Source organism: Sceloporus occidentalis, unplaced genomic scaffold (assembly GCF_023333645.1).
Source record: "Sceloporus occidentalis isolate IW3139 unplaced genomic scaffold, rSceOcc1.0.p SCAF_1, whole genome shotgun sequence".
NCBI lineage: Eukaryota > Metazoa > Chordata > Lepidosauria > Squamata > Phrynosomatidae > Sceloporus > Sceloporus occidentalis.
This window is the reverse complement of record NW_028316981.1, coordinates 233189835-233209884: the sequence shown is the minus strand read 5'-3', so window position 1 is coordinate 233209884 and position 20050 is coordinate 233189835. Positions and strand designations below refer to the sequence as shown.

At 38.6% G+C, this 20050-nt stretch overlaps 1 protein-coding gene across 3 annotated transcripts in view; it reads left to right on the top strand.

Annotated features, from left to right (window-relative positions):
• Positions 1–19387, top strand: part of JAK2 (Janus kinase 2) — a 115207-nt gene extending 95820 nt beyond the window's left edge. For all 3 annotated transcript variants that reach the window (XM_089490046.1, XM_089490053.1, XM_089490051.1), the window contains 9 exons: positions 1832–1983; positions 2654–2804; positions 3242–3378; positions 3757–3946; positions 6959–7083; positions 10998–11170; positions 11348–11465; positions 12472–12582; positions 13530–19387. In XM_089490046.1, coding sequence (XP_089346172.1) covers positions 1832–1983; positions 2654–2804; positions 3242–3378; positions 3757–3946; positions 6959–7083; positions 10998–11170; positions 11348–11465; positions 12472–12582; positions 13530–13637 — 1265 coding nt within the window. In that variant the 3' untranslated portion in view covers positions 13638–19387. The remainder of the gene's footprint in view (positions 1–1831; positions 1984–2653; positions 2805–3241; positions 3379–3756; positions 3947–6958; positions 7084–10997; positions 11171–11347; positions 11466–12471; positions 12583–13529) is intronic.
• Positions 19388–20050: the final 663 nt, after the last annotated feature.

Here is a 20050-nt window from a genome sequence, read left to right as displayed (position 1 = left end):
ACAAATCACCGCACCATGCTGGCTCCTTAATCGTTATACTTCATGCTGCATGACATCTTTTGCTACATAAAACTATGGGTGTGGGGTAGTGTTTTTAGTGTTGGACTCTGGAGACCAGGGTTTAATTTCCCGTTCAGCCATGAAACCCTCTGGGTGACCTTGGATAAGTCACATGCTCTCAGCCTCAGGAGAACGCACTGTCGAACCACCTCTGAACAAATCGTGCCAAGAAAACTTCATGACAGGTTATCCTTAGGATCACCACAAGTCAGAAATTACTTGAAGGCACACCACCACAACAACAGAAAATATGCCTGTTGCATTAGATGAAACATCAAATGTATCATAAGAAGTGTAAGAACACTTTGAAGAATACAGCTTTTAAGTCAACTTAAAGTTTAAAACAAATAATGGCAACAACAGCACAGTTCCAAACAGGCAAATTTTAAAACACCTACATTTTAAAAAAAATGTATATTGTAAATTGTATTCAGGTGTGTGATAGAGAGATTTACCCAAGCATATTATTTTTGTTACCTATCTTGTACTTTATCCCTTTGGTAGCCAGGCTTAATCTCTAGTGGTTAGAAACACAAAAGCAAACAAATACATATATTTATGCTGGAAGTTATATCATCCTTGGCCAAATGTATTTGTTCTGTTAGGAAAGTCCATCCAGTACTCTTCAGAATTGTGGGCCTAGTTATGTCAAGTAGTGTCTGTCTATTCATCTATCAAGTTCTGTTGAATTCCCTGGGACTAGTTTTTTACCTGAGGAACCAAAATATATTTCTTCACTTTCTTTTCTCTTTGTGGTTTTGTAAATCTTGCAGAAGTAAATGACAGAATGTATAATCTGGTCTTAAGCCTAAGTGGTTCTCTCAGCAGGAAGTATTAAAGCACAACTTCAGGGGTAAATGCACTAAAGAAACGAAATAGTTTATGTGCTAGGAACAGGTTTCTTTTTAACATTTACATTGTACTGGATAAAGGTTATGAGGATATAATAGAAAGCAAACAATTTTAAACATGGGGATTGGCCTAGCTTAAAAGACTGTCCTGAAAAATGGTCCAGATTGAAGGCCAAAGCTCTTTGGCAACACATACCTGGTAGCTACTTTTTCTTAGAAGCTATAAAATCACTCAAAGAAAGCAAGACTGAATAATACTTTTAAGAGCACATATATGTACAGTGGCTATCACTCAGGGTCTTAAATACAGACATATATAGGAGAATCCCTGATCTTTGTTACACACAGAAGTGTGTGACAGGAGTGTGTAATAGCAAGCCGTTTTGTATTTGCATATTGTTTTCTATAATACAAGCCATCTTGTGTGTTTAGGACTTTAGTTCACTCCAATTTTTAGTCTACACACGAATACAGTCAGCCTTCCTTATCCACAGATTTTTTTATCCATGGATTCAAGCATCCATGGTTTGAAAATATTCAAAAAGTATAAATTCCAAATAGAAAACCTTGACTTTCCATTTTATATAAGGGATACCATTTCGCTCTTTTTGATGAGACTTGAGCATCCACGGATTTTGTTATCCTCAGGGGATCCTGGAACCAAACCCGAGCAGATAACAAGGTCCCACTGTATTTATTAAATATTTCATAAAGGTCATAGACATGGATCTTCATTTTGTTCGTTATCGTAAAGCACTATGTATTATTTTGCTTAATTATTGAGAGGATTTACATGCCACCCTCCAACAGATGGTTCTCAAACAAGTTTACATAATATAATTTGGCAGCCAGTTAAAGCATCCTTTAAAAACCATTAAAGTTTTCTGATTTGTTCCTTTGACTTTTTCATGCTTGTCTAGTTCTTCTTGAGAGAATCCCCTGGGTTCCACCTGAGTGTATTGAAAATCCCAAGCGGCTGAGTTCGGCAACAGACAAATGGAGTTTTGGGACCACATTGTGGGAAATCTGCAGTGGGGGAGACAAGCCTCTTGGAGCACTGGATTTACAGAGAGTAAGAGCTATGTGGGGTTTGGTATTTTTCTCTTTCTGTATTTAATTTTTGTTGTGTGTTGTTGTGTGCCTTCACATCATTTCTGACTTATGGCAACCTTAAAGCAATCTGGGGCTGAGACTGAGTGACTCACCCAAGGTCAAGTCGAAGGCTTCCATGGCCGGCATCCATAGTTTTTGGTGGCTTTTTCAGGCTATGTGGCCATGTTCTAGAAGATTTTCTTCCTGACGTTTTGCCTGCATCTGTGGCTGGCATCTTCACCAAGTAGGTTTCCTGATTAAACCCTGATCTCCAGTGTCATAGCCCAGTGCTCAAACCAATCCACCATGCTGGATCTTTCACTTTTATCTTGTATTAATTTCTATCAACCTCTGCTTAGGGATTTGGTTGCAGTTTCTTGCCAGTGTTAGATTTCATGGTTCCGGAGGACTTATTGGCATGCATCTTATTCTCCTCCTGGTTTCTCTTCAGTGGTTGATTGCCAGAGCTTGGGAAAGTTACTTTATGTAAACACCACCACCGCATTAAAGGCAAAAAACAAAATGCTACTTCTTCAATTGAGTTGTTCTTATAAGAGATGGCATAACAAAATCTAGTTTGTCTCAACACTTTGCACAATTTCACAAATTCTAAACTATTTTAATAATGCTTGTAATGGTTTGAATTATAGAAACTACAATTTTATGAAGATAGGCACCAACTTCCTTCTCCCAATTGGACAGAACTGGCAAATCTTATAAACCACTGTATGGATTATGAGCCAGATTTCAGGCCATCTTTCAGAGCAATTATACGTGATCTTAACAGTTTGTTCACTCCAGGTATGTTAAATGGGAGATGGGGGGGGGGGGGGTCAGATACTGGTAGCCAAGTAAGTTCTGCAGTTTGTGCAAAATGTTGTGTAACAGAATATTTGGAGATTTCCTCTACTTCAGTATTAGCCAGGGGAGGGCAGGAGCTGGGGTTGTGGAGAGAGGAAGGCTGGGTGGTGACTTCTGTCCCCTGTGTTTGAGATTACATTGCATCCGTTAGTCTAAATACGGTGCTGGATTACCAGATTCTGTTGATTCAGTGGATCCAACCTAGTTGAAAACAAGAGTTGGATTTCTACCTATTAATAATACAGTTATTTTATGATAATATTACAGGTTCAGCTTTTGTCTCAAAACAAATAAGATTGACTGCTTTTTGCCATTTGTTCCTCTTCGTGTGTTGGAAGTGGCATGGCAAACTAATACATCTGTTTTTGTTTTTCAAGATTATGAACTATTAACAGAAAATGACATGTTACCAAATATGAGAACTGGTATTCTTGGATTTTCTGAAGCTTTTGAAAGCAGGGACCCTACATATTTTGAAGAAAGACACCTCATTTTCTTACAGCAACTTGGCAAGGTAGGAAGCTTGAACATTTTATTGCAGGTTATGTAGGTCAGTCACACATGGATGCAAAAAAACCAAACCCAAACCCTATTCCCATATGGCCCACAGTGCCAAGGAGCCACGGTGGCACATTGGTTAAATGCCAGTACTGAAGCTACTCAATCACAAACCACAAGGTTGTGAGTTCAGTCCCAGCCAGGGGCTAAGGGTTGCCCCAGCCTTACATCCTTCCAAGGACCTTAAACGGATACCCATCTTGATGGGGGCAGTTAGATTGAGTTAAGACTGCTCAGTGCAATAAGAAGCGGTATATAATGAAGCTGCTATTGCTGCTGCTGTTGCTATTCCTCCTATCCAAGTTACAATTTTTCCTGTTCATTGATCTCATAGGGTAATTTTGGCAGTGTGGAGATGTGCCGATATGATCCACTACAAGACAACACTGGAGAAGTGGTTGCTGTTAAAAAACTGCAACACAGCACAGAAGAACACCTGAGAGATTTTGAAAGAGAAATAGAAATTCTCAAATCTTTGCAACATGACAACATTGTCAAATACAAAGGAGTGTGCTACAGTGCTGGTATGCTGCATGTTTCATCACTGTATTTTATTTCTTATACTAAAGAAAAGCTAACAGCCACTGGATTATTTATCAAATGTTTCCCATTAGTGTGAATCAAAGTAGAGAGGGCAGAAGAGACTCTTAAATTCTTGTTTCTCTCTCATTTTCAATATATTCTTTAGTGCAGAGATGGGCAACTGTCAGTAGTCTTGTGTTAGAACAGTGTCTTCGAGCCCCTCTCCCCCATTTAATCTTCTCACATATGCACAAAATTTTGGGGGGTCTGAAAGGATTTTTTTGCCTCTGAACAGCCTATATTGCATCCCTCCATCAAAAGCTGATCCTTTCCTGTTTGATCAATTCACGTTTAGGAAAAAGGGAGAGACTTCAGGGGTTACGAAGGCAGTGTTTTAGATGGGCTCAAACAATTTTGGGGTGATGCATGCAAATATTTGGGGGGGGGGCACAGAAATAGCCTTGAGCAACACATATGGCCCATAGATGACACTATGCCCCCATTCCCTTAGCCATTGGTCACCCTTTATGTACTCCCAGCAGCAAATGAAAGAAAAGCAAAAGAGGATAGTTTTTCTAAATATGCCATAGCCACCATTGTTGCAAATCAAGGTATAAAATTCTAAAAGTAGTTCTGTGGTATAGAAATAAAACTTTTCACAAAGATTCATCCCCAACTTTCCTTCTCAGTGTTTAAAAAATCAAACATGATGAAAAAATTAATGAGATAGCTCTTGCCTGCTTTGTTTCCCAACTTAGATCTAAATTGCTAGATCCAATTAGAGTTGTTGCTGTTTGCTTTCAAGTTGTTTCCACTACATGAGTGGATCCTCAACTAGAGAAGTGCCAAGTTCTGCTTGGGACTAACAATTAGATTTAACCCAGTTTCTGGTGCATGCAGAATTTGAATATTTGAACATTTTTGGTTTTGAGAATGTTCAGCTTTTTTTTTTCTTTTTCTCTGGTAATACTAGAGATATTTTTGTCTTCTTTTTGTTACATGAAACAGCTGAGAGTAACCATCTCCTCTTAATGGGCAATTGCATCTTGATTTCCATCTGTAATGTGAGAGAAAAATGTTCCTTGTCCCTTGCACAGATTTATATGATGTTTGGAAACATGCACTGCTAGGAATGTTATTTGTTTTGTATATCTTTAAAACTATCTATTGGTTGACAAGGGCAAAATGTAGAAAATAAAGGGTCTAATACAGTCACTCTTCTTTTACATTAACAACAAAAGCTTGTGAATAGTCATGTGAGTTTATCAGACAAGGGAAATTGGAAGTATAATCCAGTGGCAATCCGAACGCAATCATGGGGTTTAACACATGCAATTTCGGGCAATGGGAAGTCAGTCCGAGGGCAATCATGGGGTTTCACGTTATTGCATGATAGACTACCACACACAAACTCAGGCAATAGCAAGCTATTTTCGGGAAATGGGAAGTCAGTTTGAATGTACTTCGAATTCACGTAAATTCACTGAACTAGCAAATTCACGTGAATGCGTTCTGGCCCCACTTTTTTTTCATTCGAAATTAAGAGAAATTCCTCCCATGTGATAAACTCCATGGAAATCATCCAAGTACAACATCTTACATGATATTCACCTGTGGCAATAAATTCCACTGGCCAACTGAAGAATATATAGAGTACGATTTCCTTTTAATCACTTGCTTCATAAAAAGGAATTATTGTACTCTGGAGTGTCTCGAAAGAAGGAGTTTTCAGCTCTGTTCCACTGGCAAGAGAGTAACAGAAACATAACACTGCTTGTGGGTCTCCTTGTCCATAATAATAATAAATTTTATTTATATTTCCCGCCTCTCCCGATGGATCGAGGTGGGATTACAATAATAAAACAGCAGTTACATCTAGATTACATACAATAAGACAGTATATCACTCAAAAATGCAATTTAAAACAATAAAAACATCATCTAAAATGCACAATTACAGCCAGAAGTGGGATTTTTCTTAGGTTCTTTATAAAAGATCGGGTGGGTAGGCCCGCCGGAAGAGATCCATCTTAAGGGCCTTCTTGAAGGCATCTAAGGTGGTAATAAGATGGATCTCTTCCGGCAAGCTGTTCCATAACTTGGGGGCTATGGCTGTATACGCTCATGTTCCCTCCTTTGCTGTTGATACCTGTATTGGAACTTTTGCTCCACTGTTTTCCTGCCTTGTGAGCATGGTTCCATTATCTGGAACTGGATCATTAAATGCAGTGTTTCAGGGCTTTCCTGGACAGATTAACCCTAATCATCCCTTGTGTTCATTGCTCTTCACTGTGGAATATCCTTTTGTTTCAGGAGGCATACGTGTTGGCCCCAAACATTAATATATTACAAGACAGGGACTGGCCCATGAGTAGTTGTTGGACTGCAACCCCCAGTGCCCTACCCAGCACAGCCAGTGGTGAGGGATGAAGGGAGTTGCAGTCCCTTAGCATCTGTATTGCAGGGTTGGGGAACCTTAAGCTCTGAAGTCAAATCAGGCCTTTCTGGAGTATCAATACAGCCCTCTGGGCCGTATAGTTAACCACATGCCTTCATGACACAGCATTCAGTGATTTCCAAGCTTTCGTATATTTGCGTTCCATATCTCACCTAAAGTTTAGTTATTGGCAGTAATAATTTTAAGCTAAAATGTGCTGCTATTGTTGGTCCCCATATTTTTGTCTTTGGCCCCATCCACCATTAGAACTCGGTCCCCAAGAACCTTTCTGAAATCGCACCCATCAATAATACTTTCCTTATGAAGTTCATTCTTTCACTTACCTCAGACCATGTGTGAATTACAGGAAAATGGTGAGTTATTAATGTAACTTTTGGCTAAATATTTGCATGGAATGCTTCAATGTGTATAAGGCCCAACATGGTCTAGGCTTTCTACTAACTCATGACAGGTCAGCCTTGTTACTATGAGGGAAGATGTCAAAACTCAACTTCTTCGTGAAGGAATCTCTCTAAGTGATAATCTTCAAAATTTCCATTTATTATTTGCTTGGAAAGGTCGCAGAAATCTGAAGTTGATAATGGAATATTTGCCCTATGGAAGTTTACGAGACTATCTCCAGAAACACAAGGACAGACTGGATCATAAGAAACTCCTGCAGTATGCGTCTCAGATATGTAAGGTAATACTCTCTGCTGGTGACATTAATACTGCTATGCTTTCTCTAGGAGCAAATGGTTGATAATTCTGGTGTTAGCATTTGCAGTATATTCAAGAGAAAAGCTTAGAAAAAATGACTTTTCCAAACTCAGTTCTAGACCAACCTTCTTCAGCCTGGTGCCTCCAGCTGTTGAACTACCATCCCCATCATTCCCCAGCTAGCACGAGGATACCAAGTAGACTGGATGCATTCTCTTGAATGGAAGACATGGGAAAGAATAGAAGAAAGATACCTCATTCTTTTATGTATGCTTTGAGCCTAAAAACAGAATCTGCCTGTCCTTTGTTGGCTGTCAGATGGTATAAAAGATGGCAGAAGACTGACGCCAGGGAATGTTTTCATGTGTTGTTCCTGAGCTTCATTTCATATTGGTTTAATTGTCATGCAAATTAGCCGTTCCTCATAACGGAGCATTTTTTGGCAGAGCTTGGCTCATAGTAATGAGTGGTGGTGGTGATGTTACATGCCTATGAGTTGTTCCTGTCATAGGGTTTTCTGGAAAGATTTATTCAGAATAGGCTTAGTATTGCCTTCCTCTTAAGATGAGTGTGATTTGCCCAAGGTCAGCCAGAGGTTTTCTATAGCTGAGTAGGGGATTCAAACTCTGGTCTCCCAGAGTCCTAGTCCAGGACTCAAACCATTTCACCACACTCTATCAGTGAGTGTATACTAAGCATAAAAAATTATTAAGGATGAAATGAGTCCAGTTAAAAGGAATATACTGCTTTTTTCCCATTTTTTTCTGGAGAAGAATACAGCCATTATATATAATGCTACAGAAGCAGTCTCTTTCTTCCCCACATAGCATCACAAGTAAGATTGTTTTCCCCCACTTTTTCAAAACATTCTCTTTTCCATCTTTTTATTGTTTTTTGCATTGTTTCCTTTGTACTTTCACTTCTTCCATCCAACATCTCTCACATGACCTAGGCTGTTTCACTGTGAAAGCAAGGTGTGTGCGCAGAATTGCTGTTCATTTAACTTACAAAGGTGGAGAAGAAGAAGCTTCTGGAAATGCATGGCACATAGTTTGCACTGAAAAATGTCATAGTACAGGAATCTATTTGTATCTCTGGTGGGAGGTCTAGGACTAAGATTATTACAGCTTCTCTATAAACCTTTCTTATCTGAATGTGATCTTGACATAGTCTTAACTCATATTTTCCGCAAAGTAGCATTAAGAATGTATTTGTCATTGTTTTAATGAGAGGTTGTGAAGTCTACATCTATTGAGTTTTCTAATAACAGGATACTAAAATGTGTGTGAGGTGGTGTGATTTCCATATGAGCCACAACTGCCCACCTGATACTATTTACTAGATCTTCCCAATCATTTTGCTGAAGCTCAGGATAATTTCCAGTTCCCTGTGGTAGAAGATGAACAGGGTTAAAGATCCGGTCGGACACTGTTGGAAATTGTACTATATTTATCTTGTTTGTCAGCACCCAAGGGCATCTGCTTGGCTGCTGCTGGACATCGAATGTTGAACTAGATCAGACTTGGCAAATTTGGCAGGTTCGGGCACTAAATTTGCCCTTCCCCAGGATCCTGCTCCAAACCATTTGCTTGGCTGATGAGAGAAGTGACTAGGAGCTTACTTTGCACTTAAAAACATAAACTGTGAAATGCAACTTTTCACTATAGCAAGACTGTATGCTGTTTTCACTACAGCAAGACTGTGTTCTGCTTTATAGGAGAATCATTACTTCCAGAGGCTTCCAAGAATAGCAGCCCTCCCCTTCTATTTTACCAACAGGGAAAATATTTCCTTTAAGAATCCAGGATGTCTCAAGGGGTGTAAAAACAGGTGATACCCGAACATTGCCACCCACAGGCTGTGTGTGACCCACCCCTGGACTAGATATACCATGATGTGGTCCAACCACTACAGGTCAGCTCTGAAGACTGAAGTGGCAGAATACGTTGGGGGTAACAAATCAGTCTTGGGGGAACTGAATACAATTTGGCACTGCCTACCAACAACAAAGATTTTTTTTTGAAGCCAGCAGAGTGGGCAGCTTGAGTTTTGAAAAGTGAGAAGGTCTCTTAGCACATAGTCATAGTAATAGTGATACCAGCAGGAAGCTGGTTACCTTGTTAGTTTTTTTATTTATATACCGCTATTCCAAAGATCATAGCGGTGAACAGCAAGTAAGCTAATTAGCAAGTAAGCTAATTTGCCCCCAACAGTCTGGGTACTCATTTTAGCGACCTCGGAAAGATGCAAGCCTGAGTCGAGCTGGTCTTGAACTCGCAACTTTGTGGTTTTGAGTAAATGGCTGCAGTACAGGCATTTAACCACTGCGCCACCAGGGCTCCTGTGACCATCTTGACTGGGCAAACCTCCATTTGTGCTAATGGCAGGCTATTCCCTGGCACCATACCATGGAGGAGGCAGATCGAGGCACCGGAGTAGAAAAATATGAACAAAAGAAAGAAGTGGGTGCAAAGAGAGGGAAGCATTCTCTTTACTTCTTCCTCTGTTGTCGCACAAATTAGCACTATGCTCTACTAGTTGGTTGATGCAATTATACTTTGTTAATTTCAGCACAGCATTTGAATTTCATGAACGGTGTTTCTAAGAAGCACTGGAATAGGCATAATTCGTATAGGCTTACTTCAGCATTTTTTGAAATTACTGTTTTTACACAAAGTTCCCACTAATAGTCTTGCACTTCAAGGACTGATGAAGTCCATACAAGCTTAGCTCTTGCAATGCTGCAGCTAGACCTATAAAATACAAATCTCATCCGTACGCTCATTAAACTGAATAATCAAAGAAGACTAACTCTTTCTGCCTCTCTCTGAAATGTAAGATAATAAACTTGATATTTCTAATTAATAAGTAACATTGTCTTCCCAGTTTGATAACAGAAGAAATATTATTATTATTATTATTATTATTAACCTTTATTTATGAAGCGCTGTAAATTTACACAGCGCTGTACATACAATCATTTTAATTAGACAGTTCCCTGCCCTCGGGCTTACAATCTAAAAAGACATGACACAGAAGGAGAAGGGAGTGGTGGAGGGAGAGGGTAAGAGGTCCAGCAGTTCCTCTCTACCTCCAAGGCATGGACCAAGGCAGAGGGACTGGAGGGAGGGTTTGGCTTCATAATGGATGGTTAATCTTCTTCCAGGGAAAATACATACTCTCAAGTAGGATAATACATATACAGTACATAGCAATACAGGAAATGGTTCGATAAACAGGCACCAAATACCAAAAAAAGAGAACAAACAGATCTTGTAGAACCTTTGGGACTGAGAGAAAGAGGTTCATAGCATAAGCTTTTGTAGATGCAGTCTACTTCATCAGACTGAATCTCCAAAACCTTATGTTACAGGACTTCTTTCTCTGAGTTAGTTACAAAGGTGCGACAAGCTCCCCTTTGTTTACTGATAACAGACTAACATGGCTATGCCTTTGAACAAAAAAAGGAAAAATAAGTCATAAAATCAGGTTAGATTTTTTTAGAACACAGCAGAGTATAAGGGCCATGGGTCAAAATGATAATTGTATACCTATATTGGCAGCTTTTCATGGAGCAAGGCTAAGAGATCTTGTACCATTTATCTTCCCAGCATGCTGCTCCATCACTTGACAGAAACCACAATGGTGACATCTAGTGGTAATTGATAGGAATTTGCAAGGCTTGGCCAACTTTAGGAAGCTCAGCATTTTTCTTGCACTGTTCATTTTGCTTTTCTAATACAATAATGTTATCTTTCAATGGGAGTAAGTGTCTTAGCCATGAACAGGTTTATTACATCTTGAAAAAAGGAGATACCCGACACACCAACATTTAATTACTTCCTCATGTTTATTAAAACCAGTTAATGTTGGTTTCTTAATTTTGTTTCCACACAGGGCATGGAGTATCTTGGATCAAAAAGATATGTTCATAGAGATCTAGCGACCAGAAATATCTTGGTGGAGAATGAAAACAGAGTTAAAATTGGAGACTTTGGTTTGACAAAAGTCCTGCCACAGGACAAAGAGTACTACAAAGTAAAGGAACCAGGAGAGAGTCCAATATTTTGGTATGTTTCTGTTTGTTGCTGGAGCACAAATTAGAAAATTTTTGTAAAAGAGTAAAATCTCTATATCTTCAATAGTGATTGGTTGAAAAGTGCATAAATCTGTTAAGGATGTAATAAAACATTATCTTAATATGTGTTAGTTTTACGGACTTTTTATCCCTTTCACTTGTTCAACAGGTATGCACCAGAGTCACTGACAGACAACAAGTTTTCTGTGGCCTCAGATATGTGGAGTTTTGGTGTGGTCCTATATGAATTTTTCACATACACAGACAAGAACAAAAGCCCACCAGTGGTTAGTAGGTGGTGTGTGTGAATGTGAGATGGATAGATGTTCAGCCAACCTGTCTGCTTCCCTCTCCTTCTCTCTCCCCCCATTTATATTCTGAATCATAGGAACAGAATGACAAGGGAATCATAGGATGAGCAAATAAAATAAAATATGTGCTTTTGGGGGCATAATATGTAAAATGTAGTGACTAAGTCCTGTCACTGTTATTTATTTATTTGAAGCTTCAGCTGAATTGGTTCCATGCAGGCTTGCATGAGATCAGTGATAAAGATTAGCAGTCTCATGGCTAACAGCCTAAACAAATCAATACGAGGAAAATAGGGGATGATGAGAAAAGAGGAAGCAAAGTCAGCTTAAGATCTTGAAGTGGCAAAATTCTTATGATTACCATCTTGAATGGAAACAATTCAGGAAAAAGGACAGCCAAATTAAGTTTTTCTTTCATCACAGTCAATGGGGTGGCCCTGTTTCCCATCACACCCTCTGCTACACAAAACAGGAATCCCACTTGCCAGGAGTAAGAATTCTCAGACAAGTCCATATAGAGATAGACAGACTGTGGCTGTCAATCCAGTATTTATTATTATCAAACCATGTATTTCTTTTTGTTTGAATGGGTAATGCATACCCTGCTTTTCACATACAACGTTAATCTCTTGTGGTCATGCTGGCTTGGAAATTCTGTGAATAATTTCTGCCTGCATTGAGAACAGTGGTTAAAAAGTTGTACTTGACAAACAGAGAAAGCTTTTTGCGTAGAACTTTCCTTTAAATATCTAATCCTATTAAGCTGTTCAGTTGCTGAATTAAGTTTTAATTATCTGAGAATGGTTTATATATTTTTATTGCTGTGTTTTTAATAGAATAGTTTTTATGTCTTACTTGAGAGTTTTAAAATCTGTATCTTATTACTGTTGGCCGGCTCCCATTATTAGTACAATGGTGAGGATATAAATTTTATAAATAAAAAGAATATTAAAGACATCGAGGTTTGGATTTTCTCTTTTAGGAGTTCATGCGTATGATTGGTGATGATAAGCAAAACCAGATTGCCTTCCATTTAATAATTCTTTTGAAGAATAGCATAAGGCTGTCAAGACCTGATGGATGCCCTGATGAGGTACTGAAATGTTTTATGTTGTTATTTTCCTGTCATTTATCGGTGGTACCACTGAAATTGTTCCTTTGATACAGACTGTTGGATTTTAAAAAAAACTTCCATTTTTGTTTCATTTGTTTGTTTTTATTTAAATGTTTACATTATAATATAATATAATATATTTATGTGCCAGCCTTTATTTAGACATCTCAGGACTTACAAAACAGTTAAAAAGCAATTTGGTAAGGTAAAACAATGTAGATAAGTTTATACTGGTCAAAGACCGAATAAATTTATATTGCTATTACTAATATAGTTAAGTTCACACCACAATAAATCAGAGTCAAGCCATAGTCATTGGGCCTAAAAAAAAACAGATGGATACAGACTTTTTAGAAATCTGTACTACAGCTTCCACCCTATAGTAGGTTTGTTGTAAAGCTAATACAGTGTGCATTTCTCATTCATTTTCAACAGCAGCAGCGGCAGCAATTATAATAATACATTTTATATCTTACTTGCCTCTCCCCAAGGCTTGTGGCAAGATGCAACATAGATAAATAAGACTTCCCATCCAGTGAACTCTGCCCATGATGATTTTTATTTAGCTTAGTCGGTTTTAATATGTAGTTTTTAATCTTACATCGTTTAATCTTGTTTTAAGGGGGGGGGCATTATGTATATATGGCTGTATTTTAACCTGTTGTAAGCCGCTTTGATTGCCTGGCAAAAAGCAGGATAGAAATAAAAAAATTATTTATTTTATTATTATTTATTATGAAGAAATGTGCCAGAGAATGGAGTGTGTGTGTGTGTGTGTATGAGAAGGAGGGGGGAGATGCATAGAATGAATGAGAGTGTTTGTTTTTGTTTAGTAGCAAAGCCTCTGATATTCTCAATTAATGTAAGAGACTTATGACTCTAGTTTTTCCTGTCTCATATTTATACTTGTTTTCTGTCTTACCAAGGTTTATGCCATCATGACAGAGTGCTGGAACACTAATCCAAGCATGCGACCCAACTTTAGGGATCTCGCGCTGAGAGTTGATGTCCTAAGGGAGAACATGGGTGGATGAAAAAAAAACCTCTGAAGTGCATCCAAAGGGACACCTTGACATACATAGCAAAACATGTTTTGTTCTTTGCATAGTTGCAGATTATTGGCCCTCCCATGTGCGTTCTTCTTTGAGAACAGATACTGGAAGGAAATTATCCCATCAGAACTTGCCCATGATTGTGAAGAACTCTGCTTAGTTTCTTCAAAGGGAGTATTGCTGTGCTGCACCAGTGAAAAGCACTTTGATAGTGAAGGAATTGCATTTTTTAACTTTAAAAAAAGGCAAAACACTGGAAAATGTGTTCAGAGAGCATCACCATGGTTTGCCAAAGAGGGCAGTTGCCAAACAAATAGACAAACAAACCAGCCAACGAATACTATTGTTAATCTGCAGGTTTGTAAAAGAATTCAAAGAATGAATGGTGAGAAGTTTGACATAATTTTAATTTTTCCTTGGGTCATCACTGAGGTGAAAGTAATTTATACTGCAGTTTTATACCCACTTACCAGCCAGTAAACATCACTGGCACTTGCATCACATCGGTATAGGATTGTGCTCTGAAGCAGCAGCTGACCTACGGATTTATGGACATTTTGAAACATCTACAATTCTGTTTCATCATAGCTACCAGAAGATTTCACATTCCAAGCAGTGCCATTTTAAAGAGGAACAAGTTAAGTTTAATAGTGGACACAGGTGCCCATATCCACTCTGTACCATTGCCTTCTCCAGCATCCATTCTGCTTGCAATAAATGGAGACTTTGTACATGACAAAGCTACTATTCATATATTTCAGAGAGTTGTTCTTTTGCAAACATGTGCTTTTCTTAGCTGTGTATAGTTATGTTATTCTCTGAGAGATTAAATTTAAAAAAGCTACCAGTCATGGTGAGAAGAGAAGACATCACTGACTGAACCTGTGCCAGCAATGGAATGGCTTGCAACATGGTGGCAATCTGTAGAGGGTCACATGCAAAAGTGGCACATGCCTAACAAACTAGAAACCATCACTGAACAAGCTTGAGTAGTAGTTTACTATGATATACAGAACCCCTATAACCCATGCTGGACTTTTCTTCAGTAATTGAAGAGTGGTTTGGCATCCTTGCACAAGGGCTTATGTTTTATGAATAGGGTTTAGTGTTTGTTTCTTTATATTGTCAAAGCATAGTGGCTTCACTGTGTAGAACAAGTGTGGGTCTGTGTGCATGTGTGTGTATTTTGAATAGTTGGTTGAGCAACTTTCAGTGTGCCTGTCTGAGCCAAGTGCTGGCCAGCAACAGAAGCAGAGATGCACCTTCGGGGACTGATGTACTGTAAATACTTTGATGGAAAGGGAACAAATTATATATATATATATATATATATATATATATATATATATATACACACCTGCTGAAAATTATGTTTTTAAATGAACAAGTAGATAGCAGTCTATTTTCCTACTTGTGTGTATGCTATGTTTGGCTTCTGTCTCTTAAAAGTACAAGCCTTTGAAATCATTTTGTGGTCAGCAGCTTAATACGTTCCAGATGTACTTTGTTAGGCTTATCAACCCTACCAGATGCTGCAGTTTTCCTTTTTGTCCTCTTAGCTTTTACATGGTTGTCCATTCAGCTACAAACAGAAAACATGCCTCGGATGTTTTTGAGAACAATTGTGGCCCACCTGTTCACAAATACTTGTCTTCAGGTTATTGGATAATAGGGCCATATGTAACTGCAGTTATATTGCTGCTTGGTTTTATATAGCTTAAATGGTGAAATGAACTGAAAAGTCATGCAGCCCTTTGCATTACCAGACTCAGTGGCGCAAACTCATGTCAGTCAGCCTAAGAAAGTGGAGAGCAGGTAGCAGTAATAGTAGCATCAGGTGAACTCTTCTTGATTGATTTGGATGTAAGCTGGAGAACTGTCTGTTGTAGTTGAAATGGAAGTGATGTGCACTAGATATTTTATTTTGTTCCCCTGATTGCTACCAAGCCTTTCTTTATAGCAGTGATTCTCAGCCTTTGGCCCTCCAGACATTTTGAGCGTAACTCCCAGAAACCCAGACCAGCATGGGGAGTAGGAATGGGCCAGACCACTTGAAGAACAGTTGAAGAACTTCAACTGTTGAGAATCATTGCTTTAGAGCCTTAAAATCTCACTGAATTTTGATCAAATGAGATGTTTATTTCCTGAAACCAAAAGGCTAAATTTAGTGAAAGAGGCAGTTCCTATATACCAAGGGTGGGAACAATAAAGCTTCCCAGATGTTGCTTTCTTGTAACTCCCAGCATTCCTCACATTGGCTATCCTACCAGGCTGCTGGGACTTGCAATCCAATGGCCTCTGAAAGGCTGGATGATTCTCACCCTGCTGTAGACTGTCACAGTTGAATTAAAACTTGAAATGTACTTGAGTGTTTGGCAGATTGTGGCTTAAGTGGCATAAACCCTAATCTGTTCATGTATCTACCTCAGATAAGGAGAGTGCAGTGATGTGAATTTTGTATAGGATTTTAAAAGTACCTCAAAATGTTGCAAATGTTTGTTCTGTGAGTTCTGAGTCTGTTTTGTGCCACTGTGGGCTCTAGCATATACATCAAAGCTAATCTAGCAGTCTGAAAGTATATGTGATGCTCCCCTCCTACACATGCCAAAGCTTCCTCATTCTGTTTTAGAGGCAGGCATGTGTTTCGCATGCACTTAGGGGAATCCATGCTCATATATATCATCCTTGTTTTAGGAGGGATAGAAAGCTCTCACTTGGGAGCAATCCCAGTATCCATCTTGCTTTCCTCAGTCAACCCACTCTCTTTTTTATGCCTAACTGTGTTTTGGGAGGAGGCAACCTGGAGTAAGAGTTGCAGGTTGTTGTATTTTGTAATCCTATGTTACGCTTCAATGGCTGGAAATTTTCAACAAACACCAGTTTCAGATGCGGTTGCACATTGTATATATATACATATATATTTTTTTAAAGTTGATATGGTCAAATGCATTGCATATTTGTACATGGCTTTGAAGCTCCTTTTAAAATTTACTGTACAGGAACATGTGTCTTGCTTTTGTAGAATATTATGTGTATGATGTGTTACTGGCTAACCAAAATTATAAGAGCATAAGAGTTTAAAGCAACAGGAGGTATCGATAAACAGTCTGCGGTAGTCTGACCATAATGGAAATGCATCTTTTACCTGATCAAGGATTTCATGTTCCGAATAAAATGGAGAAAACTCAGGGAATATTATCTAATGCAATTATAAGTTCTTCCATAGTTATGGTGTTCCCCACCCCAAAGTGAATAAAAGTGTCTTTGCTTGCTATAGTATAACTATTTGATTTGTATTCTAATTTCTTAAATGTAATGATCTGTTTGAAAGCTGTCTTTTAAAAAACTTATAAAACTATGAGTTTCAGGTTGCAATCTGATACACACGTATATGGGGAGTAATTCCCGCTGAGCCGAGTGGCCTTATTTCTATGTAAGAAGATATAGGATTGCATTTTCAAAAAGTTAAGCTTTCTTGCAGTTAGGTGTTTCGTTTTTTAAATTTTACATTGTTGCACAAAAAGTTAACTTAAAGCTCTTCCACACTGCAGAAGTAAATTAGTTTCACACCACTTCAATTGTCATGGCTCCTCTTGTGTAATCCTGGGATTTGTAGTTGAGTGAGGTATTCAGCCTGGACTTTCAGAATGCTCTGGTGCTTCTCCTCACATCCCAGGATTCTGTAGGATAGAATCATGGTGCTTAAAGTAGTGTCAGACTGCTTTATTTCTGCAGTGTGGACACACCGTAGCTCACAGTTCTATGTGAAAATTCAGATGGGATTTATTTGAGACTTGTTTATGGAGATTTAGGCAAACCCTGGCATAGGTAGAAGACATGTCCATTCATGCAGGGTGGAGTCTTTTATTTCTACTAAGTTCACCCCTTTTTCTTTCCTCCTCTGGCTACGCCTAAGGGATGACTGATTAACAAAGAGATCTTGAAAATGTGGAAGACAGTTCAGTGCAATGCTGACCTGGTGTGGAACAGCTGTGAAGAAGACAAATTTCATTCTGGGCTTAATTGGAAAAGGAGTGTTTTAAAAACAACAACTTCCTACCATATATTTACCAATATATTTACAAATATATGGTGAGATTATACTTTGAAGAGTGTGTACAGTTGTGGCTTTCTTCATGCCTAACCATCCATGCCACAATAAATGCTGTTCCATAGGTTCCCCATCTACAAGAAGTTGCAGTTGGAAGGTGTAGGTAGGTTCATTTTTCCTCCTCTTATACTGATCTTGGGCATTATGGAGGTCTGCAGGCTAGAAACTCTCAACCTGCTGAGACTATATGACTCCATCAGGATTCAGAATTTAATATACTAGCTAGTAATATGGGTTGATTTTAAATTTTGAGAAAATTGACATTTCAGCACTCAGCCCTGTGAATTCAAAACTGATTCCACATGTCCATGGAGACTTTTCCAAAGATTACGTCTGGCTGTAGACATTCATATTGCATTTCTCTAATATTTAGGGTCACCTTTTGAAATGACACAAAGGCCTCTTGTTGAACGAGGCTCTTCTAAATCTTCATGCCCATACAAGAAACTCTTGCACTTGTCTGTTGATCCTGTCATGTATGTTTGAGGGAGAGCTTAATTTTGACTTTATTTCAGGATCTTTATACACTTGCTGTGTGCCTTAAAATCCAATTTATGGAGACCCTAAGGCAAACCATGGGGATTTCTTGGCAAAATCTGTTTGGGGATGGGGTTGCTTTTGCCTTCCTCTGAGGTTGAGATAGTGCAACTTGCCTAAAGTCATTCAGTGGGTTTCCATGTCTTGAGTTCAAACCCTGGTCTCCAGACTTGCTGTCCAGTGCTGAAACCACTACACCATCCATATGAATTGCCCACATGATTCAGAAACATCAATAAAAACAGTAGTGCTCTTTTGAATGGATTTGTTAAAAAGCCTCAGTAACGGTGATACTCTGGCCCTTAATTAACATCATACTTTTCAATGGATTTATTGGCAGAAGCAGTAAAAATATTCATTTCCACAGTTACCATCCATCTATGCGCAGTTTTGTTTATGCTGATACCAAAACTTCCCATGGTTTGCTCTGGAAAACAGTGCTGCCCTTGCTGTCATTGAGTAAAGTATTTTATTTTTCACAACTACTACGTTTTAGATTTTTTTTCCTAAATTGAAACTACAGTGGACCCTTGTTATCTGCTGGGGTTTGGTTCCAAGATCCCTCATGTATAACAAAATCAGTGTATGCTCAAGTCCCATTAAATATAATGACATAGCAAAATGGTATCCCTTATAAAAAAATTGATAATCAAGCTTTGATATTTGAAATTTATACTTTTTTTGAACATTTTCAAACCGTGGACACTTGAATCCATGTATAAAAAATCTGTATATAAGAAGGGCCTACTATAATTTTTATATAAACAGGTTACCTGTCATAAAACACTTCTGAGATGGAAGTCTGTTCTTTTTAATTTACAAGATTAAGTAGTCTGTGGTCCATTGTGCTAAATTTCAAAATTACTTGTTTTAGTAAGTTCCACACAGTTGAAACAGTTGTGGAATAAGTCAAAGTTGGCAAGTTTACATACAGCTGTGGCCTGAACATCCCCTTCCCCGAAACGAAGACATTGTGAGTTTTGTACAAATTATGCGTTTATAAAAGATCTACAGGTTTTTCTGCATTCTGCTATGTACTGCTGTACCTACATGTATCAGAGTATTAAATATTTTTTTAATCTGACAGTGTCTTCTGCAGGATTTTTTTGCACACACTACTACATTAACAAAGCAGTGCTCTAGCAAGAACAAGAAGATGGAAGAAAAAGTGCTGATACAAGTTTTGCTGCAGATGAAAGTCGTCTGCTCCTGGCTGAGGTTGCTTTCAAGTCATTTGTCACTTGCGGTGACTCTAAGGCAAACCTATCACAGGGGTTTTTTGGCAAGGTTCCTCTCAGGCTGAGAGAGTGTGACTTGCCCAAGGTCACCTAGTGGGTTTCCATGGCTAAGTGCAGGTTCAAACCCTGGTTTCTAGAGTCATAGTCTGATGCCCAAACCAGAACACCACACTGATTCATGGGTATGCTAATGTATGAAAGAAGGAGGTCAGTGTCCACTTCAGGAACACTGATTCTGGGATTTCAGAACTGATCTAAACATTTCTACGCCTCCATATTTCTGAGGAAGTAGACAAAGTCTGTGAAAGCCTATGCTACAACGATATGCACAGTTAGGCTCAAAGGTGTTACAAGATCCCTTTGCATTTGTTAAGAAGTGTTTCGAATAAATGTTCCAACCTCAGCATTATAATGCATATATACCAGCACTGTAAAGGTGATATAGAAGTATTAGATGTAGTTTGAGGACAAACAGTTGACACAGTACTCTGAGAACAAACTCTTCCATG